We start from the raw sequence: 18,140 nt of genomic DNA on the forward strand, positions 1-18,140 counted from the left end.
GCGTTTCCTCTTCTCTGTCCAGTATTTGATCCCATGGGGACCGCGGTCCCTCTGGCGGCCGTCGCCGCTGCATTGGCCCGGCCGAATGCTGGGTTCCTCACTGCAGGGAGTGGCCCCAGCGCTTGGCCAGTTTGTCCTCCTTGACCCCCTTCTTTCCGCGCAGCACACATCTGGATCCGACTGCCACTCGCCCGTCCTGCTGCCGCCTGGGTGCAGGCCTCTGCGGCCTGCCTGTCCCTGGTTCCTCAGTCCCCTCTGGCCTCCTTGCACCCGGTCCCCCGCGGCCCTCAGAGTACTTAGAAATACTCCAAAGCCTGACTTGCCTCTAATCATCCCGGGTGATCTCAGCCTCTGCCGCTGCCACTTTGGCTCCCCTCTTCCCACTGCCCCCCTCCTCTCCAGGTGCCCAGCCCCTTTGTCAAGGCCATGCCCGTCTGAGGGCCTTTGCGCTTACTCTTCTCTGTTCCTGCGGCCGTCTCTGGGCTTACGGCAGCATGGCTCGCCCTTGCACTTCATTTAGGCCTTTGTTTAAAGGTCACCTCTTCAGGGAGGTCTTCCTTGACTGTTTTCTTGAATATTAAACAGCCTCTGCCTCTGATCCCCTCATCTTCTTGAGCCTTCTTCACAACACTTAGCGTGTGGCTTGTAACTCTGACGTAGGAACTACGTCAAGCACAGAGTAGACACTTCTCCCGTGCCTGTGAGAGGCTGTGGTCTCTGGGTCTGCTCCCTGATTTGGGGCCTGGGGACCCTTAGAGGGGACGGTGATAGTTATGCAGTCACGCAGCTGTGTTGCCCCTCCCCCCACCCCGATTCTCTGTACATTGAAGGAGATTTCTCCTTCTCACGACCTTTCAAGTGCACAAAGATGGTGTTGTGATTAGTAGAATGGAAATGATTTTTCATAGCGGTTTTCACCTATTATCTTCTCCATTGATAAGCACCAAAAGTACAATTATTATCTCATGAGGGTCCACGGAATATTTGACCTTGAGTTAGTCACACTCAAAAAGTCCAGAGGGGCACCTGGACAGCTCAGTCAGTTGGGCTTCTGAGTTTTGATTTCAGCTCAGGGCATGAGCTAGCTCATGGTTTGTGGGTTCAGGTCCCACATCAGGCACTGCACTTACAGGGCGGAGCCTGCTTGGCATTCTCTGTCTCCCTCCCTCTGCCCATCCCCATCTCTTACTTGGCATGTGCGCTCTCTCTTATAAACAAACATTAAAAAAAAAAAAGGGCTAGGAATCCCCTACCTCTCTGTACAGTCCTGTTCCCCGACTTGATCTGTAACTGTGTGAGGGCTGAGAGCAAGGTCCTGGGGTAGGTGCTGCCCACAGCTGTGAGGAGGAAGTCAGTCCCACCCAGCAGTGAGTTTATTAAACCTGGGGAGACCAGGCATCGTACTGGCCTCGTTTCAGGCTGTGTCGGTGCTCAGGGAGGATTGGGGTGGAGGGGCCGGGAGGTGTGTTGGGAGAATGATAAAATGCCACCAAGTGCCGCACATTCCGATCTTGTCTTTCTGGAAGCAGGGCCCTTAACTTCCTCAGGGCCGGCCAGCCTTCCCGCTCAGCCACGTTCCTGGAGTGGTGGGGTCCATCGGGGGCCAGGGAAGGGGCTGAGCGTTCCCTCTTCAGACGTGCAGTTAAGTGGTAGGGATCATAGAGGTTTGTCTGATTTGAAAAGCAAAGACAGTTGTACAATTCAACTTTCTCTTTAGAGATTATTTTTAGAGTTTTAAAAATCAGTGGGGTTTTTTTTGGGTTTTTTTTTTTTGGTAACACGGGTTTCAAAGAAAATGCTACTGAATCTCAAGGTAGGATTGTGTCGATTTTCAGGGTGGGGCCCTCACCCAGTGGAAGACGAAGTACAGGATCTGGGGCCGTTGGGAGGGGCCGAGTCAGTTTGGGTGGTCACCCTGGAAGGGAAATTGATTTTTGAAAGTGCGAGAAGCACAAGCTTCACATCAGAGCGGCGCTTGCGGGGTGAAGAGGAGGGTGCCGGGGGGCTGGTCCTGTTGGCGCCTGCGCCTCTGCTGCGCCGCGCCAGGCAGGGACAGGTTGTTACACCGGCCCGGCGGGCCGGCGGGTCTCCAGTTGCAGGGCTGGTCTGCTGTGAACTTCTGTTTCCTTGGCCCGAGTTTGTGTGTGCTGAGCTGTAAACGGGCCCCACCTGTGTTTGTAGAAAATCTGGAATGCAGAGCGACTGGAAGCCGAATCCCTCTCACCTGCCCCCGACGCGAGCTGGCTGTGTCACGTCCAGGCCTGCAGCCGGGCGCGTCGTGTTCTGGGAGCTAGGCACTGCTGCGTCTCCCCGTGCTCAGCCACTTGTCTCCCGGCTCGATGGCTTCCCTCCGCGTGGCAGGCGGGAGACCTGGCCTGCAGCTCTGCTTGCTCATCACCTGGGTAGCATTTCATGTTTGACAGGTGCCCCTTTGACTCCGAGATGGAGCAGAGCTGTGTGGGCCCACTTAGAGCCTCGGGCCTGCGCTCCAGCCTTCACCCCGGAGCGCCCTGGGGGTGTAACGGAGCAGTTGTTCAATAATAAAGCGCTTCCCCCACAGAGAGAAAGGCTCTGGATGGTTCTTGCCTAGGGCCCCTCCCTTCACGCCCTCCCTCTCTTCATGTTAATTGAGCTCTGGGATTTTTCCAGATTGCTTTTAGAAAGAATAATGGGTTATGCTTACAACTTCTTAACAAGGTCAAGTCACTAAATAGTTATTGAGTGCGCCCACAGTACCCAGCATAAAAGGGTATGTAGAAACCATGTGACACGATCTTTGGCCTAAAAATACAGCCATAATTTGCATCTCTCTTTCCTGGTAGCATCCGTTTGTTGAGTGTTTACCGTTATGTCAGGCACCGAAGGGGCGCTGTGCTTACAGTATGTCCTGTAAGCCTGCAGCACACGCGGGCAGTGGTCCCAGTGGCCCCATTTGGCCAGAGGAGGAGCTTTGCTGGAGACGCGTGGCTGGTGTGTGTGTGGGGAGGTGGGGGGGGTGGCAGAGCCTGGACTTGGGTCCCCCCAGGCCCTGCCCCAGAGGCCCTGCCGCCGCCTTGGTGCTGAACTGCCTCTTGCCTCCCTGAGTCCCAGAGCCGCCGTGTTCTTTTTTTTATTGTTTGTTTATTTTTGAGAGAGGGAGACCGAGCATGAGCAGGGGAGGATCAGAGAGAGAGGGAGACACAGAATCTGAAGCAGGCTCCAGGCTCTGAGCTGTCAGCACAGAGCCCGACACGGGGCTTGAACTCATGAACCGTGAGACCATGACCTGAGCCAAAATCAGATGCTTTACCTACTGAGCCACCCAGGCGCCCCTGGAGCGGCCGTGTTCTGAGTTCCCAGGTGGTCAGGTGGTGGTGTGCGTGGCACTGTGTTGCCTGGCATGTTGCAGAGACTCCATGAATGCCATTTCGTCATTACTGGGGGCGGGGCGGGGTCCCCGGATCCAGACTCTGTTGAATTTCTTGCATTTCACCACCCAAGGAGAAGCCTTTCTTATGTCGTCATCTGCTTGCGGACGTTTGGGAACTGAAGGGAGTGAGAGGGGCTGTGTTTTCCATGGCCAGCCCCCATGGACCCTGCTCAAGCCCACTGAGACCTGTGGCCCAGCAAGAGCAGCCAGCGGCGTCCTTGGAGGTCACCCCATCTTTCGGGCTCAAGTGTGGCCTGTACCTCTCTCTCTTTTCTTACTGAAAATTGTGTCAAGTTTTGAGAAACGGGGCCGCACAGAGGTCAAGGGGTGTCCAAGTAAAGAAACGGACCGCTCTCAGTGTCTCAGAAAACCCCCGACTGCCCCCTTCCGTCCGGACAGAACGGCGTCCTGAGTGTTTTGTCACGGCCTCTTCTTCAGTTTTGCCGTCCGCGTCCCCTCCCTTCCTCCCTCCCTCCTTCTCTCTCTCCCCCTCCCCCTCTCTCTCTCGCTCGCTCGCTCGCTGTGAGCAGCCACCTCAAACTCAGTGACTTCATTTCTCGGCGGTTTGTTGCTTCTTCCGACGTTGGGTGTTGACCAGGCGGTTTCTTTTGCTCCCCGAGGCGAGGAGGTCGTTCGTGTGAGCCCTCAGCTAGTGGCCCGGCTGGAAGGCCCAGGAGAGCTCTCTGCGGCCGCCGTCAACCTAGGCCTCCGAGCCGGTCACGTGGCTGTGCACGCTGGCGTCCCCTTCGTGGTCCCTCCGGGTGTCTCTTGTCTCCAGCAGGCTCGGCCCCTGCCCCTTCTGGTCAGAGTGGTCATGGGGCCCCCAGATGCCGTAGGAACCTTCCAGCAGGTGTGGTCTCTCGGGGGGCACTGCTGGCGGCCGTCCGTGCCTGTCTGGAGTCGTGCCGCAGGGGCTCTCCAGGCCCCCCACTTAATTACTCCCAAGTGAAGTACCTGGAGGGGGGGCGGGCTGGGGCTGTGGGTCCCTCTGGGTTGGTGGCCGTGCCAAGAGCAGGGGCGGTCTGCCTTGTCCGGCAGGGATGGCCACTGAGCAGATCGTGGCGTCCTGGGGAGGGTGCCCTGTGCTCAGTGAGTGTGGAAGGTCAGCCAGTGACCTGAGGGGTGTGGGGGTGAGGCAGGTGCTAGTTTGGGGCTTCAATTTCCACATCGGACGCGAGGACTTTGTGGGCTCGGTTCTGATCTTGTTCTGTTTGCGTTTCCTCTAGTTGTTAAGCTTTCTCGGAGCATTTCCTCGAAGGCCCACACTCAGTGCTCAGGCGAGGAGAAATAAGGCAGGAGGGACCTTGCACTTTGGCCTGAGTGAAGGCACCGCAGGGCCGGGCAGGGGCTGGGGAGCCGCGCTTGAGCACCGACGCTGGTGACCAGGGCCAGCTGGACTGCCGCTCTTGTACTGTTTTAGGTCTCTCCTCGGATGGTGACTCCGGGGGACACCCCCCGCCCCTGCACCCGAGGGACCCCTGGATGCAGGTGTGCAGCCCAGGCGGGTGCAGCATCTCCATGCCCTCCCCTCTTCCTGGACCCTCTAAACCTGGCCAGATCGCGATGGGTTCCTGTCTCTGTGGGGTGTAAAAGAGGAGACAGGGCACAGTGGGAGCACTGCCTGGATCATTCTAGAGCATTTCCCGTGGCTTATGGTGCCCAGTCCTCGCTCAGCTGCTCTGAGGGAAGGACCAAGCCAGCTGGCCCTTCACTTGCTTGCCACATCACTTTGCAGAGACGGGGGCTGGTGGAGCTTTCTAGCAGGTGGCCAGCTGGTGGAGGCGAGCGCTGGAGGCAGCTGAGGGCCTCTGAGCCCCGTCTGGGGGGCTTGTGGCCTGTCTGTGGGCACCCCTGCCGAGCCCGGGGGAGCCCCTCTGCGCCTGCGCTCGCCACCTGGGGGGCCGACGGCAGCCCTGGGCTTGTGAGCCTGGCTGCCCCTCTGAGTGTGGGCGCCACCTTCTGTCCCTCCCTCCCTCCCTTCTTGTTCTTCCCCCTCACTTTCCCCATTTGTTTTGCTGCCGCCTCTCTTATCCTCTCCCTTTTTCTTCCTTTTCCTTCTTTGGTTTTGTCAGAACAGGTGCCCTTTAGGAGTGTTTCTCAGCTGGGACAGGTCTGGGGCAGCCAGGCCTCTGGTGTCCCGCCCCCCACCCCTGTGTCTGGGTGGCAGCTGGCAGCGGAAGAGCATGGTCAGCGTTGGGGAGGGGACATCCCCCCTGGGCACGGCCGCTCTCCTGGGGGTGGGGGGCACTGGAGGTACCGGGCCACCAGCACCCTCTCTCAGGACCTTTACTGGCCCTCCCACAGCCTCTGAAATGAAAGGCCCTCCCCGCCCCCCGTGTGCAGCCCCCGGAGAGCCTGCTTCGTGCCCATTCCCCGGAGGCTGGGGCTGTGCAGCAGCACACAGGCTCCTCGGGGAGGAGCAGACTCCGCCCGGACTCGAGCTGCAGCCGTTGGCACCGGGATGGCACAGAGAACTGAGAAGCTGTGCCTCTGTCTGGGAGCCTGTGTGTGGAGTCTGGGACCAAAGGACAGTCCTGGGGATGTTGCAGCAAAAGGGTGTTTCTGGGTCCCTGGCAACAGCTTCTCTGAACGCCCGGCTCAGACGAAGGCTGGCATATATGGCCACTGCCACGTCCCCCTTTACTCCGTGGAGCCCTGTCTGCCTACTCAGCGGCTTCCCCCGCCTCCATAGATACATGGCCCCACATCTGAAAAGTTTCCAGGCACCCCAGGGTGGGTGGGCTTCTTGACCCTCCAAGCTGACCTGTGCCGGCTAAGCCCCTTGTGTGGGGGCATGGCTTTCCTTGTGGCTCCTCTCGGCCAGACCACCGCCCATGGTCACTGTGTCCGTGGCACTGTGACTCGGCCCCGGGAGTAGCAGCAGAGCCGGTGAGGGGGCCCCAAAGCGGCAGTCACCCCCACCCAGAAACAGCCCGGGGCAGCTCCGAGCAGACCCAGGCCTCACATGCCCGGCCAGGGCAAGACACCCTGGTCCTGGTGGACCTCTGAAATGTCGGCCCAGGAGTGGGGGGTTGACTTTTATTTTGAAACTGGGTCTTTCTTGAACCGAGGACCTGCTGCTTGCCCTAGAAGTGGTGCTGCTGGGGAGGAGAAAGCTGTGTCAGATGCTTATTTAGTCATGGCTTGTGGTGGTTCGTGATGGTTAGGCACCGGGCCATGGAATTTTCCTGAGCGTTTTCACTTGACACCGTTAACGGGATTTCCAGGCCTTTGTGTGAGGTGTTTGACAGAGAAACTGCAGCCAGGCCAGCAGCTCTTGGGGTCAGGACCAAAGCTCCTTCCTCCTTTGGGGACAGCTGGGAGAGGCTTCTGGAGGCTGATAACTTTCCCGAGCCTGTGAATCAGAGAGCAAGCGAGAGAGAGGAGAGATCTGTCTCTCGTGGACTTTGCCAGAGCCCTGTGGGTGCAGCGGGAGAGGGTCCATTCCCGCAATGCCAGGGGGTGAAACATCTGTCACCCATGCGTGGCAGACGGAAGTAAGAACGGACGAGAAAGGTTTTCATAAAGCCAAATGAATGGAGTTGAAAGATCTGTTCTTTTTACTAAAATTACGTCATGCGTTCTTTTCATATAAAAGTCCAACTGGCTGTGTCTTTTTTTTCCCCCTAATGTTTTATTTATTTTTGAGAGAGAGAGAGAGAGAGAGCATGAGCAGGGGAGGGTCAGAAAGAGAGGGAGACACAGAATCCCAAGCAGGCTCCAGGCTCTGAGCTGTTAGCACAGAGCCTGATTCGGGGCTCGAACCCATGAACTGTGAGATCATGACCTGAACCGAAGCCGGACGCCTAACCGACTGAGCCACCCAGGCGCCCCTGGCCGTGTCTTTTTTAAAAGCGCTCACTGTAATGAGTGTTTTGTGTTTGTTGACTTTTTCATACTGTGACCTGGCGAGACAAAGGTGGCCGTTCTGTGGTGGTCCCTCCGTGCTTTTGGTTTTGGGAACTTTGCTGGCCAGTAAGCCCAGCGCTCTAGGGGCCTGGCTCGCAGAGGGCATCTGGAGTGATTTTCCCCCTTGGGGATGTGCTTCACTTCTCCCCACCTCCCCTGCGTCCCTCCCTGGGAATTTGGGGGGCGACAGTCTGGCCGGCCCCCCTCTGTGTGCTAATGCAAAGGCCTCTGGGCTCTCCCCAGCCATGGACTTCCCCCAGCACAGCCAGCACGTCCTGGAGCAGCTGAACCAGCAGCGGCAGCTGGGGCTGCTGTGTGACTGCACGTTTGTGGTGGACGGCGTCGACTTCAAGGCCCACAAAGCGGTGCTGGCGGCCTGCAGCGAGTACTTCAAGATGCTCTTCGTGGACCAGAAGGACGTGGTGCACCTGGACATCAGTAACGCGGCAGGTACCCCGTTGGGTCCAGGGCCAGGCTTGTTGAGGGCCAGGGGCTGTGGCGGGCTCTGTACCACTCGAGGCCCTCCTGACGTGGCCCCTACCCTCCTGGGATGGCGCCTCCGAGCCGTGAGGTGCCTCAGGCCGCCCACAAAGGACTCCTGCCCTGAGTGTGTGGGCACCAAGGTCCTACCCTTGACGGGGCGCTGGGTGGTAAGAGGAGAACTGGCAGGGAGGACGCGGGCTACTCTCGGCTGGAGTGAAGTAGGACGGGCTCGTCGGGGGGCCGAGCAGGTGGCTCTCCGCCCCCAGCCCCTTCCCATCACCGCGTCTGTCCTGAACCCCTCCCCCAGTGCTTAACTATGGTGGAGATGGGAAGGGGGTGAGGGTACCTGGAAACCTTGCAGTTGAGGAAGGAACTATCCCTGGATTTGGCTCCTGACCCAGAGCGGTGTGACATGCCACGAGAAGGTCAGGGCGAGGCGGGGTTCCCCCATTTTACAGATATGGAAACTAAGGCCCAGAGAGGTCAGGTGACTGGCCTGGAGGTCAGATAATGCTGTGGCAGGGCCCTGAGGAAAGCCATAGCTGACACCCTCCTTTTGGGGCGTCCTCCAGTGGTGGGGTGCGGCAGCTGGCTAGGGCGTACACTGGGCAGAGGGGTGCGTTCACACTGCTGTCCTCTGCGCAGGGCAGAAGTTTACACCCTGTGTTACACTCTGTGCAGGGCAGGTGGTTTTCCTCTCAGTTCTCTGTTCACACCCGCTGTCCCCCGTGCCGGGCGGCTGCCCCAGCCCCTGCCCTCTGCGGGTGTGCTTCATCACCAAGGCCGCTGTCTGGGCTGAGACCCGCCCCCCCCAGGCTGCCCCCTGCCCGCCAGCATGGGAGGTGGGGAGATGGCAGCCCACTACTCCGCTTCTCACAAATCCCTGGACCCGGCCCGGCGGAGTAGCTGAGGCGGCGGTGGGGGCCAGGCCTCGGGAGGCCCGCGACGGCTGTCTGTGTCCTTGGCAGGCCTTGGGCAGGTGCTGGAGTTCATGTACACGGCCAAGCTGAGCCTGAGCTCCGAGAACGTGGACGACGTGCTGGCCGTGGCCAGCTTCCTGCAGATGCAGGATATCATCACAGCCTGCCACGCCCTCAAGTCACTCGCTGAGCCGGCCGCCAGCCCCGGGGAGAATGTGGCCTCGGCCCCGGAAGGTGAGGTTACTGTCAGGCTGTTCTTGAACATGGGGTGTTGGATGGGGTGCTGCCTCGGACTCTCGGCGTCCTCTGTCTGGGCCTCGGCGTCCTTGCCCGGCTCTGCCTGTGTTGCGGGGTGCTAGTCTCCGGAAGGCCTTCTGAGGGGCTTGTCATCTACCTCCCCCTCCCCCACCTTTTCACCCACTTCCTGTGAGCTCTACTGGCCCAGGGGGCTGGGAGCGTGCATGGCCCGGGCCCCTGTCAGCGAGGTCGCTCTCCCTGCTCAGGCCCTTGCTCCTGACACCGGGGGTGCAGACTCTCGCGGTCCCCTCGCGGAGAGCTCCGCTCCCCTCCTGAGCTCTGAGCTCTGATGCACGGCATCGTTTTGCCTGGGAGACCCGGTGCAGGAGCCCCCATGGAGCAGTGGCCTGGCTGTTGATCCTGTGCCCTGCTGGCGGCCTGGTGTGGAGTGGGTGCCCAGTGAACAGCCTGGTCAACCAATATGTAGAAGGGCCAGCCAGTTCCAGGCCGCTTCACCCCTCGGGCATGTGATGGGAAGGGGTAGGACTGTCCTGTTCCATCTCCAGGAGGAGACAAGAGAGCCAAAGAGGAGAAGGCAGCTGCTGCTGGGCTGAGGGAGCTGGACCCCGCTGGAAGCGGTCCACCCGTGGGCCCAGACAGGGAGCCCAAGGAGGAGCGGGGCGGCCAGGCCGAGAGCACGGCCAGCGGTGAGTTGTGACACCGAGGACTCGGCTGGCCTTTCCGTCACCTTCCAGCACCCTGGGCCCTGGGGCCGTGAGTGGCTTCCTGGGGCGGAGGGCGGTGTCCCTGGGTCGAGGAGAGCTGTTCACCCCAGGGCACCTGTTCCAGCGAGAGCACAGGCACAGTAGCCTGAGTTTGGACGTGCTGGGCCTCTCCCACCAGGCCCCAGCCACTCCTTGGAGGGCCTGGGCCAGGAGAGCCATCTGGCCGCTGGAGGGAGGGTCCTCATGCAGCCTCCGGTGCTCCCACACCCCACCCAGGTGCTGAGCAGACGGAGAAGGCCGACGCCCCCCGGGAGCCGCCCTCCGTGGAGCCCAAGCCCGACCCCACGAGCAGCATGGCTGCTGCCGAGGCCGAGGCTGCCTTGTCGGAGAGCTCGGAGCAAGGTGCCCTGCCACCATTCCGGTTGGGCAGCTGTCCCTCACGCGTCCTCGGGTTCCTCCCCCCCGCCCAACCCCCTTCTCCCCGAGCTGCTCCCGCTCTGACTTGCTTTAGCTTCCGGCGAGGCCATCGTGCCCTTCACTCCTGATGTCTCTCAGTTGCGCACCCCGGCCGTCCCCAGTGCCCACTGGGCGGCCAGTCCGGCTTCCCCGGGGGATGGAGTCCCAGGCCCACCTCCCAGCAGCAGATGGATGGCCTGCTCCGCCGTGTCCTCTGCCCTCTCTTCAACTGCCACCAGGACCACTTGTCTGCGGCAGCCACCCCGAACCCGCCCCGCGGGGGACCCGAGCACAGGGCTGCGGAGACAGGCCCCTTCCCGGCCTCGGAGCGCCTCAGTGCCCGCCTTTCTCGTGGCAGAAATGGAGGTGGAGCCGGCCAGGAAAGGAGAAGAGCGGGAGGACGATGGCGCGGTGGCTGCAGAGGTCAAGGAGGAGGGGCCGCAGCTGGAGAAGGGGGAGGCCCCCGAGGAGAGCGAGGAATCGGCCAGCACAGACTCGGGCCAGGAGCTGGGCGCCGAGGCCCGGGGCCCGCGCTCGGGCACCTACGGCGACCGCACCGAGTCCAAGGCCTACGGCTCGGTCATCCACAAGTGCGAGGTGCGGCCCACCCCACCTGCCTCGCCCCCCCGCCCCCCCAGGCCGCTGGCCGCGCTGGCCCTGACGCCCGCTCCCTGCCACGCCCCTGCAGGACTGCGGCAAGGAGTTCACGCACACGGGCAACTTCAAGCGGCACATCCGCATCCACACGGGCGAAAAGCCCTTCTCGTGCCGGGAGTGCAGCAAGGCCTTCTCGGACCCGGCCGCCTGCAAGGCCCACGAGAAGACCCACAGGTACGCTGCCCCGGCCGCCTCCCCTGCAGGGCCCCCGGTCCCTGGGAGCCCCGCGACCGCCCCCTTCTCCCTGTCGCCCTGTGCCCACCAGCCCGCTGAAGCCGTACGGCTGCGAGGAGTGCGGCAAGAGCTACCGGCTCATCAGCCTGCTGAACCTGCACAAGAAGCGGCACTCGGGCGAGGCGCGCTACCGCTGCGGGGACTGCGGCAAGCTCTTCACTACGTCCGGCAACCTGAAGCGCCACCAGCTGGTGCACAGCGGCGAGAAGCCCTACCAGTGCGACTACTGCGGCCGCTCCTTCTCCGACCCCACCTCCAAGATGCGCCACCTGGAGACCCACGACACTGACAAGGAGCACAAGTGCCCGCACTGTGACAAGAAGTTCAACCAGGTGCGGCCCGACCATGCGGGGGGGTGGCGGCGCAGACCGGGCTCCGCCCCTGCGGAGCTCTGCTGGGCAATCCGGGGGTGGGGGTGGGGCAGGGAGGGGTCTTGGGGCCCCAAAGACCAAGGGGGGGTGAGTTCCCTTTTCACCTTTGGGACCTGGAACATTCCACGGGTCTGGAGGAGAAATGGAGCGGTCCGTGGGCCCGGGGGAGGGTCGAGCATCCCTTGTTCGCCAGCGGGAGGAGGCGGCCGAGCCCCGGCCGTGCGGGGTGGGCCCTCTGACCCCTGCCTGGGCGCAGGTGGGGAACCTGAAGGCCCACCTGAAGATCCACATCGCAGACGGGCCCCTCAAGTGCCGGGAGTGCGGGAAGCAGTTCACCACCTCAGGTAGGGCCGGGCGCCCGGGCTGCCCTCCCTCGGGCCCCTCCGCTCCCCAGCCCCCTCGCCCCTGCCGTGGGCTCATGCGGGACTCCCGCGTCTCCGCAGGGAACCTCAAGCGGCACCTTCGGATCCACAGCGGGGAGAAGCCCTACGTGTGTATCCACTGCCAGCGGCAGTTCGCGGACCCTGGCGCCCTGCAGCGGCACGTCCGCATCCACACAGGTGGCCGGGCCGGGCGGGGCCACCTGGGGGCTGCAGAAGGCGCCCAGGAGGAGCTGCTGCCGACACCTTCTCCTGTCCCCCTGTCCGCAGGCGAGAAGCCGTGCCAGTGCGTGATGTGCGGCAAGGCCTTCACGCAGGCCAGCTCCCTCATCGCGCACGTGCGCCAGCACACGGGCGAGAAGCCCTATGTCTGCGAGCGCTGCGGCAAGAGGTCCTGCCCCGCCCGTCCCGCCCGTCCCTCCCGTGCCCGGCGCCCTGCTTGGGGAAGGGGGGCAGGAAATGAACCTAGAGCTCAGTTGGACCTGGGCAGATGGCTGCCCGGCCCCAGGGCTTGGCTCCCGTGTCGTGCAGGAGGCCGGAGGCACTGGCCCGCCTCCGGCAGCTACGCTGCCATCCTGGGCCCTGGTGCATGCAGATGGGTGCCAGCCCCCTCCCTCTGTGGCCCTGCAGGTTCGTCCAGTCCAGCCAGTTGGCCAATCACATCCGCCACCACGACAACATCCGCCCTCACAAGTGCAGCGTGTGCAGCAAGGCCTTCGTGAACGTGGGGGACCTGTCCAAGCACATCATCATCCACACTGGTGAGCTGTACCTGCCTGTCTCCCTGTGCGTGGGGGTGGGGGCGGCAGGGAGGGAGGTTCCTCCAGAGCCCAGCCTTGGGCCCGGGCCCTGGTCCTTGCTGCACGTGGCCTTGAAGGAGGTTCAGTTCAAACAAGGACCCAATGGACAGTTTCTAGAAGGTGCAGTGGCCATTGGAGGCTTCTGTGCAGCCCTGGTGGCTGTCCCAGAGCACCTGCTACTGGAAGAGACAGGGCTCTGGGGGCAGCTGGAGGCCACTGAGGTCCTCCCCCCACCCCGCCCCTCCTCCCAACGGCAGGCGAGAACCTTGCCTCCTCCCCCAGGAGAGAAGCCTTACCTGTGTGACAAGTGTGGCCGTGGCTTCAACCGTGTGGACAACCTGCGCTCCCACGTGAAGACCGTGCACCAGGGCAAGGCGGGCATCAAAATCCTGGAGCCAGAGGAGGGCGGTGAGGTCAGCGTGGTCACGGTGGATGACATGGTCACGCTGGCCACCGAGGCACTGGCGGCCACCGCCGTCACTCAGCTCACAGGTGCGGGCTATGGGCAGCAGGGGCGAGTCACGGGCAGCTTGCCTCTGGGGTGGTGGCGACGGGCAGGGGCCTCCGGCCTCAGGCCCCTCGGACTTTGCCTACAGTGGTGCCGGTGGGGGCCGCAGTGACCGCCGACGAGACGGAAGTACTCAAGGCCGAGATCAGCAAAGCCGTGAAACAAGTCCAGGAGGAAGGTGAGGGGGCCACCCGGGGTACGAAACCGGTGAACTCCCAAGGGTCCACCCCATCTTGACCACAGCCCTTCACCTCCCACAGACCCCAACACCCACATCCTCTATGCCTGTGACTCCTGTGGGGACAAGTTCTTGGACGCCAACAGCCTCGCCCAGCACGTGCGGATCCACACGGCCCAGGCGCTGGTCATGTTCCAGACGGATGCGGACTTCTACCAGCAGTACGGGCCGGGCGGCTCGTGGCCGGCTGGGCAGGTGCTGCAGGCCGGGGAGCTGGTGTTCCGCCCTCGGGACGGGGCCGATGGCCAGCCTGCCCTGGCAGAGACGCCCCCCACGGCCCCTGACTGTCCGCCGCCTGCTGAGTGAGGCGCCCCTCTTCTGACTTTATTTAAGGATGGACGGCACCCTAGATCTGAGGGGTGGCCCCGTTCCCTAGAGAATAAATTTGATTATTTTCTAACGCTGCCTGCAGCTCCCTGCGGGGCGGGTGGAGCGCTGCTGGGGCCAGGCCGAGCCGCCGATGGGCCGCTCCCCCCGGGGTCAGCTGGCCCAGACCGGGTTCTTGCAAAGCCAGGCGGTCCCTCGTGCAGAACAGCACCGGTGTCTCCGGCCCTGTTGAGCAAACAGCTGGCTTCCTCGTCCTGAGTCGGGGTGTGGGTGGCACCCTCAGGGCCAGAGAGACCGAGGCTCCACGCACCCCATCCTCTCATCCTGTCTCCTCCTCCTCGGGCTTCTCCCGTTTAAAAGCTCCAGGACCCGAGCTCCCCTCGGTGGGAGCACAGCCATGAGCCTGCTCCCCCTACGCCCGATGGGTTAGCTCACCAGGATCCAGGCCCACAGAGCCCTGCTCGGAAGCCCGTTCAGCCAGAGTGGCAAGGTAGGCAGAGCCAGGCCCACTGGGCCACGGGCCCAGTTCTTTTGGGCTTGGGGGAAGGAGGGCCCCGCCCTCACGTCACAGGATCAAGGTCCAGTCAAGTGCCATCTCTCAGGAGCATCTATTCGCTGTGCATCAGAGGGCGTCTATGACCAGGCTGAGGGCCTGGCGGCTCATGAGCGCGGGGCCAGGAGCTTTGTTGGGGGGTCGGGGGGAGGCGTGAGCTCCGCCTCGGCTGGGGCAGCAGCAAGCCGGGGCTGTGGGATGGTGGCGGGGGGAGACAGTGCCGCCTCTGCCCCACGTCCACAGTTTGCTCCCGGCAGCTGTAATCCCGCCTGTAGACAGCACCCCTCCTCAGCGCAAGTACAGGCCTGTTAGGAGCCCTGTGACTGTCACACGTGAGACCGCCAACTCTGTGGTCCATGTTCCTGTCCCCCCCACCCCCATAGCCAAACCCCCCCCCAGCTTGTCAGGGGCCCCATCCTCCTGTCCGGCATCAGGCCAGGCTGTGCCGCCCCAGGGCCAGCCTGCTCTAGACCTGGAGGAGGAGGGGGCGAGAGACGAGACACCAAAGTTTGCTTAAGGGGTTTCTGAGTTTGCACGGGGCAGGGGTGGTTTGTCTGTCTGTCTGTCCTGTATCCAACTTTGAAGTGCCTTCCGCATCACCCAAGAACAAGTAAGTTCGGTCTGTGACAGGAATCTCTTGTATAAAACAAAATGATGCTTGGGGAGGATCACGTGGCAGGAGAGACAGGTCCCATGTAGACTCGGGAGGGGACAAGTGGGATGAGGGCTGGCTGTGCCCATAGCAAAGGACCCTGGGTCGTCCCACCCAAGCGACAATCACATTTACACTGGACGTGTTTTGTATTTTTTAATAAAGTTTGTAATCCAATGGACACACAAAACAAAACTGCGCTGAGAAAACCAGTTTCATAAATTAATACGTGTTAGGAAGTCTGGGGGGAGAGGTCAAGGTAACAGAAGGGACGCCAGTCTGTGTGTGTGACACTTCCAGATTGCGGGGGCCGGGCCCGTGCTGTAACGAAGCGCACTTATACAAATGAGTGACAATACAAAGTCTGAGTATGAAAATAAGATTTTCTCTGAAAACACATTTTTGGCACAGATTAAAAAAAATGTATGTCAGGGGAATTCGATTTTTTTTAAGTCAGTTTTATATATATTTATATATATTATATATTTATATATACACACATCCCAAGTTCTGCATATCCCACCAGGAAAGAAAATCCTTCTGTTTGCTCCTTTTTGATTGTAAACTGTACATCTGGGTGAATCACAGATGGTGGCGGCAGGAGAACTGAGAGAGGTGACACATCCAATGAGCAAGGGGAAGGGCGGGGTGGGGACAAAACAACCCAATGAAATGTTCCTTGACCCCAGTGTTTCAGCAGAGGCCTGAAGGCCTGCGGTAGCTCCTCGATGCAAGTTCAGGTGCACCCAGACATCCCGAGTGTCACAGCCCATCCTCACTGTGCAAAAGTCCAAGTCACTAATTTAGTGCAAAGGCAGTTCTGTTTTGTTTCTTAAAAACAAAAACAACGAAAAATTAATTCCACTGCCCAGTTCCTTTTCTCCAAAAGGAGGAGAGAAACCCAGCCTCAAGGTGTCTGCAGAGTCCAGCGGGCGGTGTCTGTCCTTGGGCTAAATGTCATGTAAACGTACAAGCAGCAGCACCACTGCCCAGAGGGGTCGGGCTCGAGGGCGAGGCTGGCGTCCGGCAGTGGAGGGCGGCCCCTGCGGCAGCTCCTGCCCCCGCCGGGCCGGGCCGTCCTGGGTCCGTGTTCCTGCCGCAGGGCCCCGGGCCAGCGCACCGAGGGGGCCTGTTCGGGGCTCACACAGAGGCGATGACGATCATGAGGTGGGGAGAGATGTTGGAGATGCTGGCTAGGAGGTCCGGGGCCAGACGGGACAGGTGGCTCTCCGAGAACTCGCAGGGCGGGAAGATCTGCAGCACGTAGGCGGGCTGGAGAAGAGGACCAGAGAGGGAGAAACGTGGGATCCCCGGTCTCCACCTTAGTCACCCCACTTCCAACTGGGGCCCTACACAGAGCTAGGGGGAGTCCGTTCCCCAAGGAGCTAACGTGTCCGTGACTTCTAGACAAAACCTGGAAGGTGGCGGGAAGGTGCCCTAGACTGTGCCCCGGGGTAGCTCTTCCACAGCACCAGGCGAAGAACCTCTGCCGGCCTGTCTCCTCTATCCAGGGTGCCCTTTTGCCCGCCCCTGGACTATGCTGGTTGGCACTGGTCACCACGCCACCCGCTTAGACCAGCCCCACACGTGTGCACCAAGCGAGGACACCGGGCTGACCTGATTGGAGCCAGGGTTGGGAACGTTGATGATTCCTGCTGCCTGCTTGGCCTGCAGATAAGTGATGAAGGCCGCCTTGAGGGACTCGGTCTGGCTCACGACATCCTCTTGGTCGCGGCCACAGGGCAGAGCCAGCAGCAGACAGTAATCTGTCTCCACCTGAGGCAGAAGCATAGCCGTCAGTGATCAGGGGCCTTCCCCAAAGACAGCAGCCCATGCAGAGGCCCCGCCAACCCAGGGGTTTGGCTCCTAAGTCCACAAAAGGCCCCCTTTCTGAGGTGACCTTAAAGCCTACCCTGTTTGTTGACTGAGAAAAGCGGTTTCTGAGTCTAACGGCACTGTCCACCCCACTGGAGACCGACCGCGCCAGGAATGCCACCACGCCCCACAGCCAGCCAGGGAGACAGGCAGGTGGGGGCACGCCACGTCCTGCCTCGTGGGCAGGGCAGCAGCTCACGTGGGCCCCGAGACTCACTGTCATCCTCCGCGCAACCCCTTCCAGCTGGGAGGCCTCCAGCCGCATCCTCTGGGCGATCCTCAGCGGGGGGCCTCCTTCAGAGAGCGGCAGAGACCGATGGGCCAGGACGTTGTTGCCGGAAACGAAGTGGAGCTGAACCGCGGCTGTGTCGTTCTTGAGGGCCAGCAGGCCCTGCCACACGATGGGGTACTTCTGCTCTCGGGGAGACAGACAGGAAGTGAGCACCGGGCTGGAGAGCAGAGCCACGCGAGACATGGCCCCAGGCGACGGCTCGCTAGTCTAAGTGGGGGCCCCGGGACATTTAACACAGCGCAGAGCTCCGAGCGGATCAGGGCAGGGCCCCGCCCAGACTTACCTTCAGAAGCTGGACCATGTCCACGGGCCTCTGGGAAGTCAAGTGTGGAGTAGAATCTGGTTTGGGGGTGGCCTGGGCTTCCGTGTGCGTCAGAGCCAGTCCTGGAGGGGTGCTGGGGCTTGAGGTCGTGGGGACAAACGATGGCTGCTTTGGGGCAGCCTGAGCAGGGAGAGCGGCCGGGAGGTCAGGCTTCATGGAGACAGACACAGGGGAGGGGTAGGAGGTCTGACTCGGGTCTGCCTGCGCCCTCTGAACCTGGGCATGAGGCTCAGCTGGCCTGTTTGCAGGGATGGTCGGGAGACGAGGCTGTTCTGCTCCTGTCTGCGTCCCCTTCGCCTCCTGGGAGACCGCAGGCATCTTGCTGCTTGGAGGCTGGCCCGGCTGACTGAGCTGGGAGGGCTGCGTGGGCTGCGCAGGCTGTGTGGACTGCACAGGCTGGACAGGCTGTGTAGACTGCGCAGGCTGAGTGGGCTGTAGGGGCTCACCTTCAGGAGCTGGGCCCTGGAGTTCAGCGGCAGAGAGAGGGGCAGAGTGAAGAGTCACTTATGCCTGGCACCCTGCCCACTGCCTGTTGGCCATGGGTTCCTGGGCAGGGGTGGCTGCAGGCACCACCTGTGAGCCAGGCCCATGGCAGCAATCCTCTCGGGCACTCGGGATGGAAGGTTCCTGAGAGAGGGAGGTCACCCGCTGGCTCCCCCCACTTCCCCCTGCAGCCAGTAGGCACCCGCCAGTTCCCACAGCTCTTCCCCACGTCTCCGCCCTCTGCACTGTGACCTGACCCCCTCATCCTGCAATTGAGGGACCTCCTCTTTAAACTCACAAAAAGGGCGA

General features: G+C 61.7%; 2 protein-coding genes across 2 annotated transcripts in view; one reads left to right on the top strand and one right to left on the bottom strand.

The window, feature by feature from the left end:
* The window catches only part of ZBTB17 (zinc finger and BTB domain containing 17), a 31,992-nt gene extending 18,265 nt beyond the window's left edge, over positions 1-13,727 (top strand). Inside the window, exons 3-16 of the mRNA XM_029948465.1 lie at positions 7,562-7,768; positions 8,770-8,955; positions 9,525-9,665; positions 9,960-10,085; positions 10,498-10,736; positions 10,828-10,970; positions 11,062-11,362; positions 11,658-11,745; positions 11,845-11,961; positions 12,052-12,172; positions 12,412-12,542; positions 12,864-13,073; positions 13,178-13,267; positions 13,350-13,727. Of these exons, the coding sequence (XP_029804325.1) occupies positions 7,564-7,768; positions 8,770-8,955; positions 9,525-9,665; positions 9,960-10,085; positions 10,498-10,736; positions 10,828-10,970; positions 11,062-11,362; positions 11,658-11,745; positions 11,845-11,961; positions 12,052-12,172; positions 12,412-12,542; positions 12,864-13,073; positions 13,178-13,267; positions 13,350-13,633 (2,382 nt within the window). The 5' untranslated portion in view covers positions 7,562-7,563 and the 3' untranslated portion in view covers positions 13,634-13,727. The remainder of the gene's footprint in view (positions 1-7,561; positions 7,769-8,769; positions 8,956-9,524; positions 9,666-9,959; positions 10,086-10,497; positions 10,737-10,827; positions 10,971-11,061; positions 11,363-11,657; positions 11,746-11,844; positions 11,962-12,051; positions 12,173-12,411; positions 12,543-12,863; positions 13,074-13,177; positions 13,268-13,349) is intronic.
* Positions 13,728-15,001: 1,274 nt separating this feature from the next.
* SPEN (spen family transcriptional repressor) overlaps positions 15,002-18,140 on the bottom strand; it is an 88,444-nt gene continuing 85,305 nt past the window's right edge. The window contains exons 12-15 of the mRNA XM_029948464.1: positions 17,310-17,810; positions 16,952-17,146; positions 16,477-16,635; positions 15,002-16,131 (exon numbers count right to left, since the gene is read on the bottom strand). Coding sequence (XP_029804324.1) covers positions 16,000-16,131; positions 16,477-16,635; positions 16,952-17,146; positions 17,310-17,810 — 987 coding nt within the window. The 3' untranslated portion in view covers positions 15,002-15,999. The remainder of the gene's footprint in view (positions 16,132-16,476; positions 16,636-16,951; positions 17,147-17,309; positions 17,811-18,140) is intronic.

This window comes from Suricata suricatta, chromosome 8, assembly GCF_006229205.1.
Source record: "Suricata suricatta isolate VVHF042 chromosome 8, meerkat_22Aug2017_6uvM2_HiC, whole genome shotgun sequence".
NCBI lineage: Eukaryota > Metazoa > Chordata > Mammalia > Carnivora > Herpestidae > Suricata > Suricata suricatta.